This window comes from Mixophyes fleayi, chromosome 10 (genome assembly GCF_038048845.1).
Source record: "Mixophyes fleayi isolate aMixFle1 chromosome 10, aMixFle1.hap1, whole genome shotgun sequence".
Classification (NCBI taxonomy): Eukaryota; Metazoa; Chordata; class Amphibia; order Anura; family Limnodynastidae; genus Mixophyes; species Mixophyes fleayi.
Window position 1 is genome coordinate 83,023,396 of NC_134411.1, and position 17,800 is coordinate 83,041,195.

At 41.5% G+C, this 17,800-nt stretch overlaps 2 protein-coding genes across 2 annotated transcripts in view; both read left to right on the top strand.

The window, feature by feature from the left end:
* Positions 1–17,800, top strand: part of LOC142104373 (uncharacterized) — a 388,681-nt gene that overhangs the window by 333,862 nt on the left and 37,019 nt on the right. The window lies entirely within an intron of this gene.
* The window catches only part of ADAMTS18 (ADAM metallopeptidase with thrombospondin type 1 motif 18), a 77,146-nt gene that overhangs the window by 48,155 nt on the left and 11,191 nt on the right, over positions 1–17,800 (top strand). The window contains exons 10-17 of the mRNA XM_075188997.1: positions 96–249; positions 2,662–2,757; positions 2,911–3,059; positions 3,150–3,322; positions 3,617–3,747; positions 5,001–5,124; positions 7,937–8,181; positions 17,023–17,158. Coding sequence (XP_075045098.1) covers positions 96–249; positions 2,662–2,757; positions 2,911–3,059; positions 3,150–3,322; positions 3,617–3,747; positions 5,001–5,124; positions 7,937–8,181; positions 17,023–17,158 — 1,208 coding nt within the window. The remainder of the gene's footprint in view (positions 1–95; positions 250–2,661; positions 2,758–2,910; positions 3,060–3,149; positions 3,323–3,616; positions 3,748–5,000; positions 5,125–7,936; positions 8,182–17,022; positions 17,159–17,800) is intronic.

The window sequence follows — 17,800 nt, forward strand, 5'->3', positions numbered from 1 at the left end:
GACTAAATTGTCGTTTAATAAAGCATGACTCAACTGAATATAAACCAGTTACCATTTGTCTAGGAGAAAATCATTCACACTGAATTCCTTCACAGCACAGCTCAATCCTCCTGTCTTGTTGATGAGCCAAAACAATTAGGACATTTCCAGTATCCTGAGAAGCTGCCCGGGCAGATCTATGATGCAGACACTCAGTGTAAATGGCAATTTGGACTGAAAGCCAAGCAGTGCAGCCTGAGTTTCGTGAAGGTACGTCTGCTGTTGGAATATATTTGCTATAGATGAAGCAATTTAACACAGTGACAAAGTACAGAATGCGGGATTGCAGGCATATAATGCAGTACCTATGTATCAACCATCCTCCGTGATGCTAGCGCACTTTGTGTCATACACTCCTACAAGAAATACGTTAATGTCACACAGAATGTGTGTGGTCCCAATACTACAAAAATATGCCATCCTCCCAATTTGTATCTGCCCACTCCTGGCCCTATACCCACTCTAACCACAAGGATTTGTACATGTGTGTGTGGAAAAAAGGACTTAAAACCAAAATGTCTACCTTTGTGTCTGGGCTCTATAATTACATCAGACCTTGTAAAAAGTGTACAGTACATATTTGGTATTCCTACGCTAGAAGAACTAGCCGGATACATTCTGGGGTTGCACTGTGGTGAAACAGATATATGATCAAAACCAAAACAGAGCAAGTTGTTTGTATTAAATCCTTTTCATAGAGATGTATACAAAGTTTTTGTACCTGATATGGGGCAAACGCAGGATTTGTAGAGGGAGGTTTCCACACCACGCCACCAGTGGGTGTGACCAGCGTGCATGGGGGCGTGGCTATAATATTAGACAGTGCTTGGCTGCTCTCCAACTCTTCCTATCCCCATGATATACATGGGCAATGCTGCGTGCACTACTGTTAGGTGCAAGCAGCTCTCCCTTTTCAAGCAGAGCCGTGTGAAGCGGGGCCGGGTCCAGCCACCTCAATTATACAGTGCCCCAGGCTTGGAAGGGGGTTTTCAGGCACTAGGAACCCCCCTCCTCGGTTTGCCTATGAAGATTGACAGGAGCCTCACATCACTGTTCTGTGCTGTTCAGCTCTCAATCTGTTTATTTACAATTACTGAGAACAAAAGCAAATTTCTCCCACAGGTTTCTCTCCTCCAGACCCCCTGCCCCAACCAAACTGCATTTCTCCCCTCAGCTCTCGCTTTTTCTCCCCAGCTCCTTTGTCCCATATGCTCTCTTCTTCATCCGCACTCTCATTTTTCCCTTTTTCTGTTCTCCTCTAGCTCTCTTTCTCTTTTATTCCTCCTTATTGTTCTGTTTCTCTTCTTCCCACAGCTGATTCTCTCTTGCTTCTCTTAACAACCTGCTATCCCTCTATTACCTTCAGCCTGATTTCTCTTTTCCTACCCTTTAACGTGATTGGCCTGAGCAGCCGCACTTGTCACCTTTTAGCAGGATGGTAAAAACTAGAGATGCTCAGGCTCGGTTCCCTGAGAACCGAACACATCCGAACTTGGCAGATCCGAGTACCGAGCTGAGCCGGCTTGGTACTTTTGCTTGCCCTCGGAATTGAAAACGAGGAAAAACATCATCATTACGTCATCGGATGTCTGATCTCGCGAGCTCTGGATTCTATAAGTACCGCGCTGCACGGCGATCCAGCGCCATTTCACAGAGGGACACAGAAGGGGTAGCACAGTTCTTGGCAGTCTTTAGTGCAGTTTGGCAGCGTCATAGGTAGAATAGAAAGAGGAGGGGTAGCAGTGTTCTTCAAAGTCTCCAGTGACATTCAGGAGAGCTCCATTGCTCCATTGCTAAATGTCATTGCTGAAATAGAAATAATAGGTCTGGCAGGCTTGGTCTTCTAAATCTGCAGTCTTTGGTTGAAAGTGTATGAAAATAATATTGTGACCTGTGAGGTGGTCAAAATTGACTGCAAATGACTTTACATTATTATTAACCTCAATAACACTAATTTAGAGGGAAAAAAGCAAAGATATGTAATTTTAGCAAAAAAATATAGGGATTTTAGCAAAAGTCAGGATCCAAAACCAAAACTAAGACACGCAGGGGCGGTTTTGCCAAAACCAAAACCAAAACACTAAGTTAATCCAGATCCAAAACCAAAACTAAAACCAGAACACGGGGGTCAGTGAACATCTCTAGTAAAAAGAGGTGCATTTGTAAAGAGAACAGCTCCTCTCTTCCACATCCATCTGCAAAAGTGACAAATGCGGCCGCTCAGGCCAATCACAGCAGTCGCAGTTAGAATACAGAGCGGCTCCAGCACGTGAAGCCAATCATGGGCCCCTGCAGATGCGCACCATCCAATAAAATCATGTTCACATTGTAGACCAGATCTCATTGGATGCTGCAAGTCTGCAAGCTCCTATTGATTGGCTATTTTATAGTCTAACTGTGGCTGCTGTGATTGGCTTAAGCAGCTGCAGTTAGTCCCCTTGAAAGCAAAAATTTGCCAACAAGAGGACACAAGATGAGAACGTTTATCTCAGGGATTACTTTGTGCTGCTGTGAACATTACAGTGATCTAACTGGGTACAGGTTGTTCTGTCCCAAACCATTGTCATTACTAGAGACATCCAGTACAAGCAGAAGTTCTCACCCACTTCATATCCTTTATAGGACATATGCAAGTCTCTTTGGTGTCACAAATCCAGCCACCGGTGTGAGACAAAGTTCATGCCTGCAGCAGAGGGCACTGTCTGTGGACTTAATATGGTAAGATAATATTTATGAAATTGATGATCATTGATGTAAATTCCCATTGCTGCAGCCATTGATTTTGCATTTTTGACTTGTTTTCTATAAATATATTGATATTTATTTTTGCTGACCAATAATTTTCTCCCTACACTTGAACTGACGACACAGTGGTGCCGAAGGGGACAGTGCGTACGATTTGGAGACCATGGACCAAGACCGGTTAATGGAGGGTGGGCGGATTGGTCAGACTGGTCGGCGTGTTCTAGAGATTGTGGTGCCGGGGTGATGTACCAGGAGAGGTTCTGCAACAACCCAATGTAAGCTTCAGCTTCCTATCTTCAGCAATAATTTTAGGGTACTGTAATAAGTTTTATAGTGGTGTAATAGCGACTTTCTTTACCTTGTAGACCTCAGTATGGAGGGAAATACTGCCAGGGCTCAAGCCGTATTTATCAGATTTGTAATGTCCAAGCTTGTCCTCCTAACACTCTGGATTTCCGCTCCCAGCAATGTGCCGAATACAACAGCAAGCCATTCCGAGGGTGGTACTACAAATGGAAACCGTACACTAAGGTGGAAGGTGAGCTGTATAAATGGAAAGTTAATCTTTTTTCTTAAATTGGCAATTTACAATGTTTCACCATAAATGCTGATCGCTGGTCTGCCCGCAGTAAAGTTGTACTGTGCGGTATCGCCTTTGGTAAATTACTTGGTTTGCAAACCACACATCAAAGAGCATAAAAGCCGTCGGTTTGTCAAAAAACGCCCTTTAGTAGAACTCAACCTAAGTGTTTTCCACTGTTGTGATCATTGGCATCAATCCTTATTTATATAGTTGTCAATAGTTATGGTGTGTATCTTTTGTGTTTTCCAGAGGAGAATATCTGCAAACTGTACTGTACAGCGGAAGACTTTGACTTTTTCTTTGCATTATCAAATAAAGTAAAAGACGGAACTCCGTGCTCCGCTAATGGGTTTGACATCTGTATCGATGGCAGTTGTGAGGTAATAACCTTAGGGATTAAAAGAGCAGTCCACTTTCAGACAGCTTTAATTACTTTGTGTGTAGATGCTCTTCTTCAACCTTTGCTGTATGTTATTGTTTTATCCTTTGTAGCTTCTGTACCTTTCAGCCTGTCTTTATATCATCAGACAGATTTGTTGTTGTTTTTCCATTGTCCTGTGACACAACACAGCTCTGCTTTATCCAGAGAGCACCCCTGGGATCCTAGACAACACACTGCCCTCCCTCAACTAGGTTGCCTAATGATCCAAATCTGGGGGTAAATGTATCAACCTGAGAGTTTCCGACGGGTTTGATAAGTGGAGTTGTTTCCTGTAGCAACCAAATAGAATTCTAGCTATCATTTATTTAGTACATTCTACAAAATGACAGCTAGAATCTGATTGGTTGCTATAGGCAACATCTCCACTTTTCAAGCCCGCCGGAAACTCTCAGCTTGATACATTTACCCCATGGTCTTAACTTTGGGCAAAACAAATAAACTACTTTGAATGTGATATAAAGACATGCCTGAAAAGTACCAAAGAAGCTGGGAAAAATAAAAGTATTTTTTTTTTTTAGTAAAAGTTGCCAGAGGGTGCACACAAGCCAACACTTTATCAACAAATGAGAATCACATGTACCTTATGCGTTAATTATTTTTTAATTGCACAAAGTAGTAAATGTATACATGTGTATACTATCCACACAAACATACATTTACTATAGTAGCAAGTTAAAAAAAAAAGAATGATCAAAAGCTGCTTATACATATTTGTGACTTCACAAGGTCATGAAAAACTCATCTGTAGAATTCAGTATATTTATTTCTATTTTCTAATGTGCTGATATGAACTTTCTGTTTCTCCTGACTGCATCTCGGCCCACTGAGCCGAACATTCCTAAACCTTGTAATGATCGTTTCACAAGTTCACAGAAAGACCAACTTTATCTGACGCTGAAACACAAGACTACTTTAAACCGTCAAAAAAAAAAAAAATGACATGTAATTCACATTAACTGCAGAACGACTTTTAACTAAGTATTTAATTAATTGGCTGCATTCAGAATTCTATTATCTGTAATGGTGTAAAATATCATCTTACTGAATGTACCGTACAAGCGAGAGAGCGGATTTTAATTTCAGTTTGGCTGAGAGAGTGCATGAAATTATCTTTCTGCATCCTGTGATATGATATGTTCCGACATTCACAGTTTCCTAACACAGGTTTCATTTCTGTAATTCCTGTGCCAGCTTGTAGGGTGTGATTATGTTCTTGGATCAAAAGCAACTTTGGATGCCTGCGGGGTTTGTAAAGGTGATAATTCAACATGCAAGTTTTACCGAGGACAGTATTTGAACTATCACAAAACTAACGGTAAGCGATTTATAATGCTGTGGAATATGGATATATTTTCTTTAATACTTCCCTGAGCTCACAGCAGATTTCTATTGTTTTCAGGGGGATAGAATATCCCATATACCATATGGCACAATATTACATATCGGACTACTTGCCAAGGGATCCTTCTGTGCATTAAATATAGCTAAAAACCATTTATTTGCTGAAAACATTTTTTTCTCAGTGTACTAAAGTAGACACAGATGTTTGTAACACTTTTTGGACCTAAATGTAGAGCTGGGTATATATAGGCAAACTAGGCACCTGCCTCAAGTAGAACTGTTTAAGGGGGCAGAATAGAAAATGACCTCATGCCCGTAGTTTAGTACTCTGCGGTGCATGCAAAAGCGCTTCTTCAGATGCCACCTTCGTTAGTCACAAAGCAGGGCCTTGGAATTTAAAGTGTTACAACGTTCGTGCAGAAAAAAGGAAATTTATTCCAGCACAGGCAGGCTAACGAGGCGAGCCATTTAGCGGCAGCACTCTGTTGCGCTTGCTGGGCTTACCGCGTTCCATGGGTCCTGGGCAAGAGCATGTGCGATATATAATCACGTATTTACTAGAGATGCTCAGGCTCGGTTCCTCGGAAACCGAACACACCCGAACTTAGTGGATCCGAGTACCTACGGCTCGGTACTGTCGCGCGCCCTCGGAATTGAAAATGAAGGAAAACGTCATCATGACGTCCTCGGATCTCACGAGTTTTGGATTCCATTTTAAGATCCAAAATAACGGTGGGTGAGAGGGAGGGCGGTCCCAAGGACAATTCCATCTTGGGAGGGAGGGCATCCAAAACCAAAACCAGTTCACGGGGGTCAGTGAGCACCTCTAGTATTTACAGTGTATTTACACTGTATTCACCATTAGTGAGGCAGCGTTGAAGTATACTCCACCCACATTTTATTATCTCTCTTTCTTTCTATAGTAGCCTATTTGGGGTCTATGTAAAACACGTTGGAGCTGCTCATTTAAAGACCTACCCATCTCCATATCACTGCCAATTAGCCTCATAAGAGTGCATATTGGTCCTTCAGATGTAGTGAAAGTATGAGGATGTAGTGTATCATCAGACTAACTGTGTTCGACAAAGGGATCGTTTAATCTCTCCCGGAAATGTTGGGTCCAATTTGCACGGTTGTCAGCCTACTTATTGTAGCTTTTGGGCTCTTAGAGATTTTTTATGGATAACATTCCTCTCCGGTTACAATTTTTATCCTACTAAATTTGCTGTATCGACTTTTTGTTTTATTGTAAGTGGGTTTTTATTGGTATTGTTTGTGACTTTTATGATAGCTGCATTTTTGTTCATTTATTTGTGGTAGTCTGGCAATACCATGTATATATCTAGAACACTAGACAATGCCGTCCTTTGGCCATTTAGATTGTTGTTATGACAGTTTGTGTTAGAGTATGACCAAGGGAACTCCTCTATGGACCCGTGGAGGAGACTGACTGAAAGCCCGGAGGGTTACTTAACTTAGACGTATGCTATAAAGCAACGGGCATGGTGTATGGTGTTACAACCCCTTAATTTAATCCATACCTGAACTGCACTTTTTAGCCATGTTGTTATCAGGACGTATCAGTGATGTAACTATAACATCTCCTTGGAGAAGTACTTCAGGGGTTAAAATCCACCTCCACAGGGAACACTCAGGAGCTCTACAGACAGCCAGGAGCCTGACCCAGCAGGGGTCATCTGAGGGAAGACACCTGGGAAGGTAGGGTAGGGGTCAGGATAGTGTAAGCAGCCCACCAATCGAGACCTTCTGCAACTCCCCTGGACAGGCAGATCCCAAGGTGGGATTAGGAGGTGATAAAAGAGGCTACCCTGAGAGCTGGACGTGTGCGACTAACTTTTGGCCAAGAGGTGCTGCTCTGCCTGAGATACGCTGTGGAACATATCTCACTGGATTTATTTTAACTGATTTCCTCATTTGTTAGACCTGCTATCGTTACGGGGCCGTGCTGTATTTAATCCTGTTCTGCCGAATAAATCCTCCTTCTATTTTTCCCCTAATACCGTGTCCGAGTGATTTGGGAACCATGTATCTTCACATATGCTTTTGTATTAGAATGAGGCTACTCACTCAGCAATGACCGTATATCATCTGCACAAGTTCATTTTGGTTGTCTGTCCTTTCTCCTTGCTGAGAGTTGTCTGTACCCTCAACACTTAACATTCTGTCCAATGAGGAACCACGGACTTATGTGGCATCGGGAGAAAGCTGTTAAATTGACAATATTAAAAGTAGGATAGGAGAGAGGCAGTACTACTAAGAAGAGAGAGGTAACTGTATGTCTTGTGTCGCTCTCTGCCCCCATGGTATGCATACTTTGGATTTGTCCTTCTTGCGTTTTGGGGTGGTAGGGGGTGAGGATACATAAAGCTGATTTTGCAGCATCTCAAACCTTGGGCTGGGTCACGGCCACATGCATTTTTTTTTTCTATAAAATGTTCCTAATAGGCTGCTGATTTGAATCTAGATCGCTGGGCTAATATTTGCCAGGCCTCCCCTGATCGCAAAGTATACGTGGGAGGCAGTTACCTCTCTGTCTGCACATGTGATTGTGTAAGTGACAGCTCTGGTGCACATGACTTCCTGCTTTTCATTCCCTTTCTTCCTGCATTAAGTAGTCTGAGAGTTTGACAGTAGAAAGAGCAGGGTCCTCCAGCAGCACAGATACATCGCTCCACAACCGCACGTATATATGAGACCGAATTGTTTGCTGTTTATTTGCAATAAATATATGAAAAATGCCCATCATTCTCTATTTCTTTTGTCAGATTACTATTCCATTGTGACCATTCCAGTTGGCGCGAGAAGTGTTCATTTCCAGGAGCTTCAGTCTTCCACCAGCTACCTTGCTGTGAGAAACCTGAACAGGAAGTATTACCTGACTGGAGATTGGACCATTGATTGGCCTGGGAAGTTCTCATTTGCCGGGACTACTTTTACCTATAAAAGGTCGTTTCAGCAGCCCGAAAGTCTTTATGCAGCTGGACCAACAAATGAAACTCTGGTTTTGGAAGTAAGAATTTACATATTCTGACATTGTAATGAAGTACTGCGATTTGTGAACTTATCTAACATCTCCACAAATGTTGGCCATTTTTTTAAAGATTCCCACAATAGACAAGCTAGGTAATACACAATAACATAGACTGGTTTGTATTTTGCCACAGAACACACTTTGTGTTTTTACTTTCCAAATTGTGAGTGCTGTGCACTTTCCAAATTGTGAGTACTGTGCACTAAAGTCACTACACAATAATCCCACAAGAATGCAGAACAAGAAAGTTTCTTATTCCTGTTAAAAACGTCAACTGGTGTTTTGCAGTCACAGTGTTTCAGTTGATGAGGGGTGGTGGTGGGTGTTACTGTTGGGGGAGATGTCAAGGGGAAACCAATTCCAATTTGGACCGTTTCCCATTCCACTGTTAAGCCCGACACATACAAGTTGGCATTATGGCAATCATTTATTAGGGAGAAGTCTTCAGTTTTCATTCTAAAATATTGTATTAAAATTAAATCATATTATTAGTTCCCCTTGCAGTTGTAAGACAGTGAAAATGCCCTTTCTTTTCTTCCCTAAAACCTGCCCTGTACAGAACATGTATATGTGTTATCTACAACAATTAAAGGCACCAAGCAGCCCTAGGGCCACATGCGGCCCTCCAAGCCTTCACTGGCGGCCCCCAGCTCCTTACTGCTTTATTATCAAACTTATTTTCTATAGCTTGTAACACACTTGTTAAAAATGCCTGCTGATGTGTTATTACTGACAGTTGTCTTTTTCTTTGATTAAATGTATTGTTTTAACTTGTTACTGAGATTTAGCCTGATGTGTGGCCCTTTTGAAGGATAGAGGCATAGGCAAACCGAGGGGGGGTTTCCTAGTGCCTGTAAACCCCCTCCAAGCCTGGGATAATGTATAATTGAGGTAGCTGGACCTTGCCCCTGATTCACACGGCTCTGCTTAAAAAGGGAGAGCTGTGTGCACCTAACAGTAGTGCACGCAGCATTGCCCATGTATATTATGGCGATAGGAAGAGTTGGAGAGCAGCCAAGCACTGTCTAAAATTACAGCCACGCCCCCATGCATGCTGGTCACGCCCACTGGTGGCGTGGCGTGGAAACTCCCCTCTACAAATCCTGCGTTTGCCCCTGAGAGGTGCGCCTATGCAGCTACGTAAGTGTATCAGATTGGCTCTCACTGGTCTACAACGTAGTCATCACTGAGCTCTACCAAGCGGTATTGCATTAATAATAATACAGGCAGAAAACCTTTCTCTAGTCAACATTTGTGCAACTTAAAATACACTTAGCACTAATTTTGCCAAGGGATCCCAGCTATAAATTTGAGGTTAAGGCTATATTGATTTAGAAATGTTTGCAAGGTGACCTGGAGATGTTGAAGATATGAGTCACTACTTCGGCTACAAGATATCTTTAGTCAAGCTGGTTAAGACGATGTGTGGTTTGCTCATGATCAAAGCTCTAACTACAAGAAGCCAGACATATTTGACCTAATATAAACACTTAATTATAATCTGGGCTGACTGGGTCCCACCAGGGAAATGTTTAATGAATGAGTTGTGTTGTTAGCAGCTTCTCACTGATGTACGCAGCCTTTTAACAGAAATACACTGTGTTTAATTGTGTTATTTTTGGTTACGGCTCACAGTGGCCAAAAACAAGCAACAGTCCTGCATCGGTGATGGAACTGAGCAGACATTCAACAATGCCAATAGGCTTCAATTAAAATATTAGTCGTCTCCCATCGGTACAATCCTTCTCATCCAATACATATTGATGATTGGAATACTTCATAATTTTAATAAATAAAGTACAGTAGCAGGAACTAAATAACTATAAGTGTTAAGGGGACCATCACCACCTACATATACAAAGCTTTGCATGGTGGCTCAGTGTTTAGCACTTCTGCCCTATAGCACTGTGGTCATGAGTTCAATTCCCGACCATGGCCTTATCTGTGTGGAGTTTGTATGTTCTCCCTGTGTTTGCGTGGGTTTTATCCGGGTGCTCCGGTTTCCTCCCACACTCCAAAAACATACTGGTAGGTTAATTGGCTGCTATCAAATTGACCCTAGTCTCTCTCTCTCTCTCTCTCTCTCTCTCTGTATGTTAGGGAATTTAGACTGTAAGCTCCACCAATGGGGGCAGGGACTGATGTGAATGAGTTCTCTGTACAGCGCTGCGGAATCAGTGGCGCTATATATATATATATATATATATAAATAAATGGTGATGATGATACATCTATGATAGATGCTGCCAACTGCCACCCAAAAATGCTAAAAATAACTATCAAAAAATGACAATAAGGTAATTATTTAGGAAAGGGGTGTGCAAAAATGGACATTCCAATAGTTCTAAGTCTATAGGTCCCAGAGACTCTGTCTGGGCACAAGGAGGTACGATTACCAGTGTGCTGTTAGTACAACATAGTCTGTTTTTTCTCTTCCTAAAGACATAGGGGCAGAAGAGAAACTATATATTTTATATATAGGCTTGCTATTATTGGCTTATGTTAAGTTGAATGCAAATTGCATTTCTGACATATAATACACTTATTTACATCTGAGCATGCAGAAACCACTAGTTTCGGAGCCCCCGACATCTTGCCAGCGCTACAAATGATCTTATATTTCATTCTCTCGACAAACATAAATTGTAATTATGGATAGGGCATATTTTACTACTTTTTTTTATTTCTTTCTGTAACTAAAGAAACTATTGAACTTTGGCAAGCAGTGGTATATAATACCAATAGGGGGTTTAATTGGTCTTTTAGAGTAATAAAAAACGGATAAACCTGATGCATTAATCCAATGACATGTAAATATTGTCAGGCAATGCTATTATTTAGCGAGAACACTATAACAAAATGCAGAGCATTAGTTTGGGTATCCGTTGAATAATACAACGTTATGTTTAATTTTAGTGAATCTGGCAAGTCCCAGGCATGGAGTCTGTGGTTTTGAAATGAAGAAACTGTAAATTTTATAAGTCTTTGCCCTGCGGTCAGGCTTGCTGAGTGCTGCGTCTGAAGTCAGGTGGCTGATGTTTCAGTGGTAGGGCCTAAATACTCTCTTCCGAGCTGGCCTTGATCACCAGCTTTAAATCTAGAAGTTATTTCCACTTGGCTGAGCAGGTTCTGGATCCTGGCCAATTAAGTAGGCTGAAGCCCTGGAGGTCCTTCCAAACTTAAAGGGTTTAAATTACTGGCTCGTCCAGACTTTTAATGTGGAGTTGTTAGGAAACGGCTTCATTTATTACTTAGGAAATGTTTAAATTACTGTTGGACTTATTCCACGTCAACTTTAAAAATAGAATTGGTACAGTAGCCTCTGTTAGCAGTTTTCACCACTTTATTGCAGAGATGAGTGAAGTTTTCAAAACTTTTCAGCAATGTATATCGATCAGTCACAACATTAAAACCACCTGACTAATATTGTGTAGGCCCCCCTCGTGCCGCCAAGACAGCTCTGACCCATCGATGTATGGACTCCACAAGACCTCTGAAGGTGTCCTGTGGTATCTGGCACCAAGACGTTAGCAGCAGATCTTTTAAGTCCTGCAATATGCGAGTTGGGTCCTCTGTGGCTCGGGCTTGTTTTTTCAGCACATCCCACGATCGGATTGAGATCTGGGGAATTAGGAGGCCAAGTCAAGACCTTGAACTCTTGTTCATCAAACCATTCCTGAACAATTTTTGCAGTGTGGCAGGGCGCATTATGCTGCTGAAAGAGGCCACTACCATCAGAGAATATCTTTGTCATGAAAGGGTGGGCTATCAAAGTAACGTCCACATGAATGCCAGGACCCAAGATTTCCCAGCAGAACATTACCCAGAGCATCACACTGCCTCCACTGGCTTGCCCCCTCTCCATGGTGCATACGGGTGCCATCTCTTCCCAGGTAAACGCCGCACACGCACTTGGCAGGTTACATAAGAAAATATGATTCAACAGACCAGGCCACCTTCTTCCATTTCTCCATGGTCCAGTTCTGACGCTCACTTGCCTATTGTAGGCTCTTTCGGCAGTGGACAGGGGTCAGCATGGGCTCTCTGACCAGTCTGCGTAGCCTCCTACACAGCAAGCTGCTATGCACTCTGTGTTTTGACACCTTTCTATCATAACCAGCATTAACCTTTTCAGCAATTTATACTACAGTATCTCTTGCAAAACAGACTTCACATAAACGCGGCGCATGAAGAGGCCGTCTGGGCAAAATGCCGTAAGTATGCAGCGCGACACTGTCTTTATTGCTGTTACGCTGTTCATTTAAAGAGGCGCCGGGTGTAGTGCCAGTACAATGAAGAATGCTTTGAAAACAAAAACATTGTACTGGCGCTACAGCCAGCGCCTCCTTTAAATGAACAGTGTAATAGCAATAATGACAGTGTCACGCTGTATACTTACATCGTCATGCGCCGCGTTTATGGGAAGTTTGTTTTGCAAGCTGTCGGGGGAAAGCACTATCGGTATGGCCTGCATCGCTGTTCTCATGTAGGCCTAATTGCTGTTGGGGTTTAGGTAGTCGTTGATGTGACTACCACCGCCTTCGCTCCCCATGCGCATCAACGAGCCCTGGGAGCCCATAACCCTGTCGTCCGGTTCACCGGTTGTCTTTCCTTGAACCACTTTTAGCGACCACAGCATACCGGGTACCCCCCACAAGACCTTACGTTTTGGAGATGATGTGACACTGTCGTCTAGCCATCACAATTTGGCCCTTCACAAAGTCGCTCAGATCCTAACGCTTGCCCATTTTTACTGCTTCCAACATATCAACTTCAAGGACTGACTGGTAACTTGCTGCTTAATATATCCCACTCCTTCACAGGAGTGAACAAGACAATCAATGTTATTCACTTCAGTTGTCAGTGGTTTAAATGTTGTGGCTGATCGGTGTATTTGCCTTGTTCTGAATTTGGTCGTGAAAGTTTGTGTGTTTTTGCCAGAGGGATAAGGCCTTAGGTTTTCCCAGTCCCATCACAACCACACTACACCGTCAGAGGAATTGAGTGACTTCTTCCAAGCTCTGTTCATTCTGTGAAATATGAATTCATAAATAAAGACCAAAATGGCATTTCACGTAATGTAAAAACAAGTGGAACTGGAAAATTTCATCTCTGGAACTTCACACTCCCGCTATTTTCCTGCAGTTTTGCTGTTCTCTACTTTACCCATATACTTCATATGTTTATATGCACTGTGGCACAGTGGTTAGCATTATTGACTAACAGTGCTGGGGTTATGGGTTCGATTCTAACCATGGCCCTATCTGTGTGGAGTTGGATAGTTCTCCCCGTGTTTGCGTGGGTTTTCCTACGGGTGCTCTAAAGGCATCCTGTCAGGTTAATTAGCTTCTGATGAATTAAACTCTAGTGTCTCTGTGTTAGGGAATATAGATTGTAAGCTTCACTGGGGCAGGGGACTGTGTGAATGATATTCACTTTGCAAAATTGCAAGTCCTGTGGCCAGCATTAAATATAGGTAAGAGGCAAGTGAGGGATCTGTGAAAGTCAAGACTTATGAGATGAATGTATTCTGCTTTAGAGAAGGACATGTGTTTAAAACAGCTTTACTATGTGCTTTATTTTCTCCATAAGGTAGCAGCAGAAAATGTAATAATGTGAAAATCCACATCTTAAAGTGCAACTGTCACCTTCACACCATTGAGAACAAACATTTTGTAGACTCTGCACTTCTGCCTCGCAGTACTGGGGTCATGAGATTGATTCCCGACCATGGCCTTATCTGTGAGTTTATATGTTCCCTGTTGTTTGCGTGTGTTTCCTCTGGGCGCTCCGATTTCCTCCCACACTCCAAAAACATACTGGTAGATTAATTGGCAGCTATCAAATTGACCCTAGTGTGTGTATGTGTTTGGGACTTTAGACTGTAAGCTCTATTGGGGCAGGGACTGACGTGAGTGAGTTCTCTGTACAGCGCTGTGGAATTAGTAGCGCTATAAAAATAAATGATGATGATGACTGCCTCAGCTGTGTAGGCAATAGGCGCACTATAAGGTCCATATGACTTAAATAAAGTCTTAATTCTTAATTTCCTTTTAAGAATATGTGTAGTTGAACAGTTAACATATATCATTTATTTCCGTTAGATCCGTATCTTCCCAGCGACTTTGCGACTAGCATCAGATCCAGAGAATACAGGGTTAAAAATTTTTACCAAGGAATTGTGGGTAGAGACAACCATCGATTGGCATCATCACTATTCACCATTTATCCCACCACACCCTAAATAGATTATATCAATGTGCACTTTTCTATAGCGCATTTCCAAGTCAATATATTTTCCTGAAAAACATGATTCCATCCTTAGAGACTGTAAAATAATTAATGTATGCTAAACTTCGGGGTGTGCCTTCTTAGAAACATTCCTTACTAGCAATCATCACAAGTAATAAAAAAAAAAAAAAGAAGTAATTTTAAAAGGAAAAAAAAAGAAAATTTAATGTGTTAAACATACCGCTATTGACCCTGACATAAATGTTGGGTTAGAATTAATACATTTTCCTGTAGTATGGCTTATAAACCCCTTTTTATTATTCATTGGAAACATGTTTCACATTCTTACATTCCCACTTGGATTAATTAAAGAAAAGTTATATTCTATTTTCTCAATCATAAAAGATAGCAGCACACAATGCTGGCTGCTTTTGAAGCCTTAGGCAGTCTCAGCGGCTACCGTTGGGATTTCTATTACTTCGGAAGTAATGAAAGTTTGACTACACAAAATATCTGTCCTAAGGCCTGACATGGGCTGCAATCAAATGTTTGACAACAAAATAAGTAGGAGAATGTAAAAGACATTCACAGTTTAAGGATTGGGGGATTTTCAAAAAGGTACAACAATGTTTATGTAATATATTATTATCACTGTAGTCACTTCATTACTTGGAATGAATATGTGTTTCTTAAGTCTTTTTCAGCATTTTTTTTTTCATGTCTTGTTTCACATTGAAATAGGTTAGGGGTTGAATCAGGGATTAGTAACAGAAAGTTTATCAGTCTGGTGTGATTTGTTTTACTATGTGAAAAAATAGAAAATAAAAAACCGAATCAGGTCTATAAAAAGCAATTTTAGTATCCTGGAGGACATCTTGACTTTTTATAATATCTGGTGGGATTAAAGAATAATAACCTAATGTATGTTCTGGTAGAATTGTGAATTAAAAATAATGTAATATGATATATGCGATAATATTTTCACCTCTGTCTATGTATATGTGTGTCTATGTATATGTGTGTGTATATGTGTATATATATATATATATATATATATATATATATATATATATATATATATATATATATATATATATATATAGATATATATATATGTGTGTGTGTGTGTTCGAAGTTAAGCTCTATGATCTTATATTTTCTTAAACCTGGATGATTACCATCTTGTTACCTATGTATTGTGCCCACATGCAAAACCGGGATTTTGTTATGCCAATCTGGTATTTTGCTTTTGAAGAGTTCCCATTAACAGGGACATTCCAAATTTAGTGGGGTAGGGGGATTCACAGAGACCTTTTCAGCCTGAAACTGAAAATCCGGTCTAAGGTTACTGTCGATGTGACTCCTTTTGTCTTTTCCAGGGGGCACTATATACTGGAAAGTGCATTATGACAGCATGGTGGCTCAGTGGTTAGCACTTCTGGGTCACAGCACTGGGGTCATGAGTTTGATTTCCGACCATGGCCTTATCTGTGTGGAGTTTGTATGTTCTCCCCGTGTTTGCGTTTCTTCCGGGTGCTCCAGTTTCCTCCCACACTCCAAAAACATACTGGTAGGTTGATTGGCGGCTATCAAATTGGTCCCCTGGTACCCCCAACTCTCCTTGGAGGAGGTGCAGCAGCCATCAGCTTCACCGGTAAGAAGGTGATGGCTGCTTCTCCTCTATGTCAGTAGTCGGCACTTAGTTTCTGGCAAAAATAAAACCCAGTATAACTCACACTTATTTAGTGTTTTAGGTGCTCCCTAAACTAGAGGTGCCCAAACTCAGTCCTCAAGAGCTACCAACAGGTCATGTTTTCAGGATCTCTTTAATCATGCACAGGTGAGTTAATCTATTTGGCTGAGTTGGTAATTATCCCACTTGTTTCTACAGACAGAAATCCTGAAAACATGGCCTGTTGGTAGCTCTTTAGGACTGGGTTTGAGCACCTCTTCCCTAAACCATGGAGTCCTAGGTGACCGACTAGTTTCACATCATTGTAGCGTCGGCCCTACCTAAACCTTAATGATAAATCGCTTTGAAGCTCCGTGCCTAGGATCCATGCGGTTCAAGAAATTCTCACCCCTGTAAACTTCAGAAGTTACCGTAATAAAAATATGTATTATAAAATGATTATTATCAATTCGAACAGCCTGCAAAATGTAATCTCATGGGGGATTAAATAGGTTGTTGATTGGTGATGACTTGACAAACCACAGCAGCCATCCAATCACAATCATTGGACACTCCGGCTGAGTGAGAATATGTATCTCCTGAACTGCAGGATTCTCAAGAATCAGACGGACATGGTTCCACTAATTGAATGAAGGAAGACCTCAGTTAAAATAAAATCATTCACGGTAGACATGTCATTTAACAAATAACCTTTTTTTTTCAATGGCCTAATAATTCATGACAATATCACTATTCTTAACTAAAACTATTGCAACCAATCAGCAATTAGCTTTTACATGCCTAGTCCAATATAGCAATAAAAGCACATGTCTGATTGGTTGCTATACTTTTAGTGTAAATTTGCATGTTTGACCAATGACTACATGATAATCAATGTGGTCATTTTATTTATCCAGATTCTTTATCAGGGAAAAAATGGCGGATTTTCATGGGAGTATACACTACCACATTCCTCAAATGAAGAACCAACTGGGAAGAAAAGATTTTCATGGGTTCCTGTGTATACAGTGTGCTCTGCAACATGTGGCGGTGGTGAGCATGACTTTTTATTTTAATCATTTGATCAATTTTTTTAAGTATTTGCTTCTTAAACATTTAGACTTTTGCTTGTTTATTTTATCCATTTGCATATTGTTCATACTTGCCTACTATTAGGCACTGAGGTGCGGGAGATCCCGGACAGGGGGCGTGACTAGAGGGCGGGAGGGGGCGGGGTGCGATCAATCACATCATTTTGGCCCTGCCCCCCGCGTCGAAAATGATGTTTTGATGCGGGGGCGGGTCCAAAATGACGCGATTTGCGCTACTATGGCCAGGTATTTGCCGGATGCAGGAGACTTGCCTGCTCTCCTGGGAGTCCGGGAGACCGACCCGGATTTCAGGAGTCTCCCGGACATTCCGGGAGAGTTGGCAAGTATGATATTGTTAATGATCTCAAACCACTGCTGTGAGATTGATGTATACAGTTTCCATCTACTGTCTCCCTTATTGACCTTAAATGAGGGAAACAGGTGAAACCGTATTAGAACAGATATTATAAAAATAAACAGACTAATTTTAAAATGTACTTATCTCCTACGCACAGAGGAGGCAGCCATTTTGTGGGGTGAAAGGTTATTCAGCCTTTTCACTAGGAACTAATGACATCACTGAGGCATGGGGTTTGATTAAAAA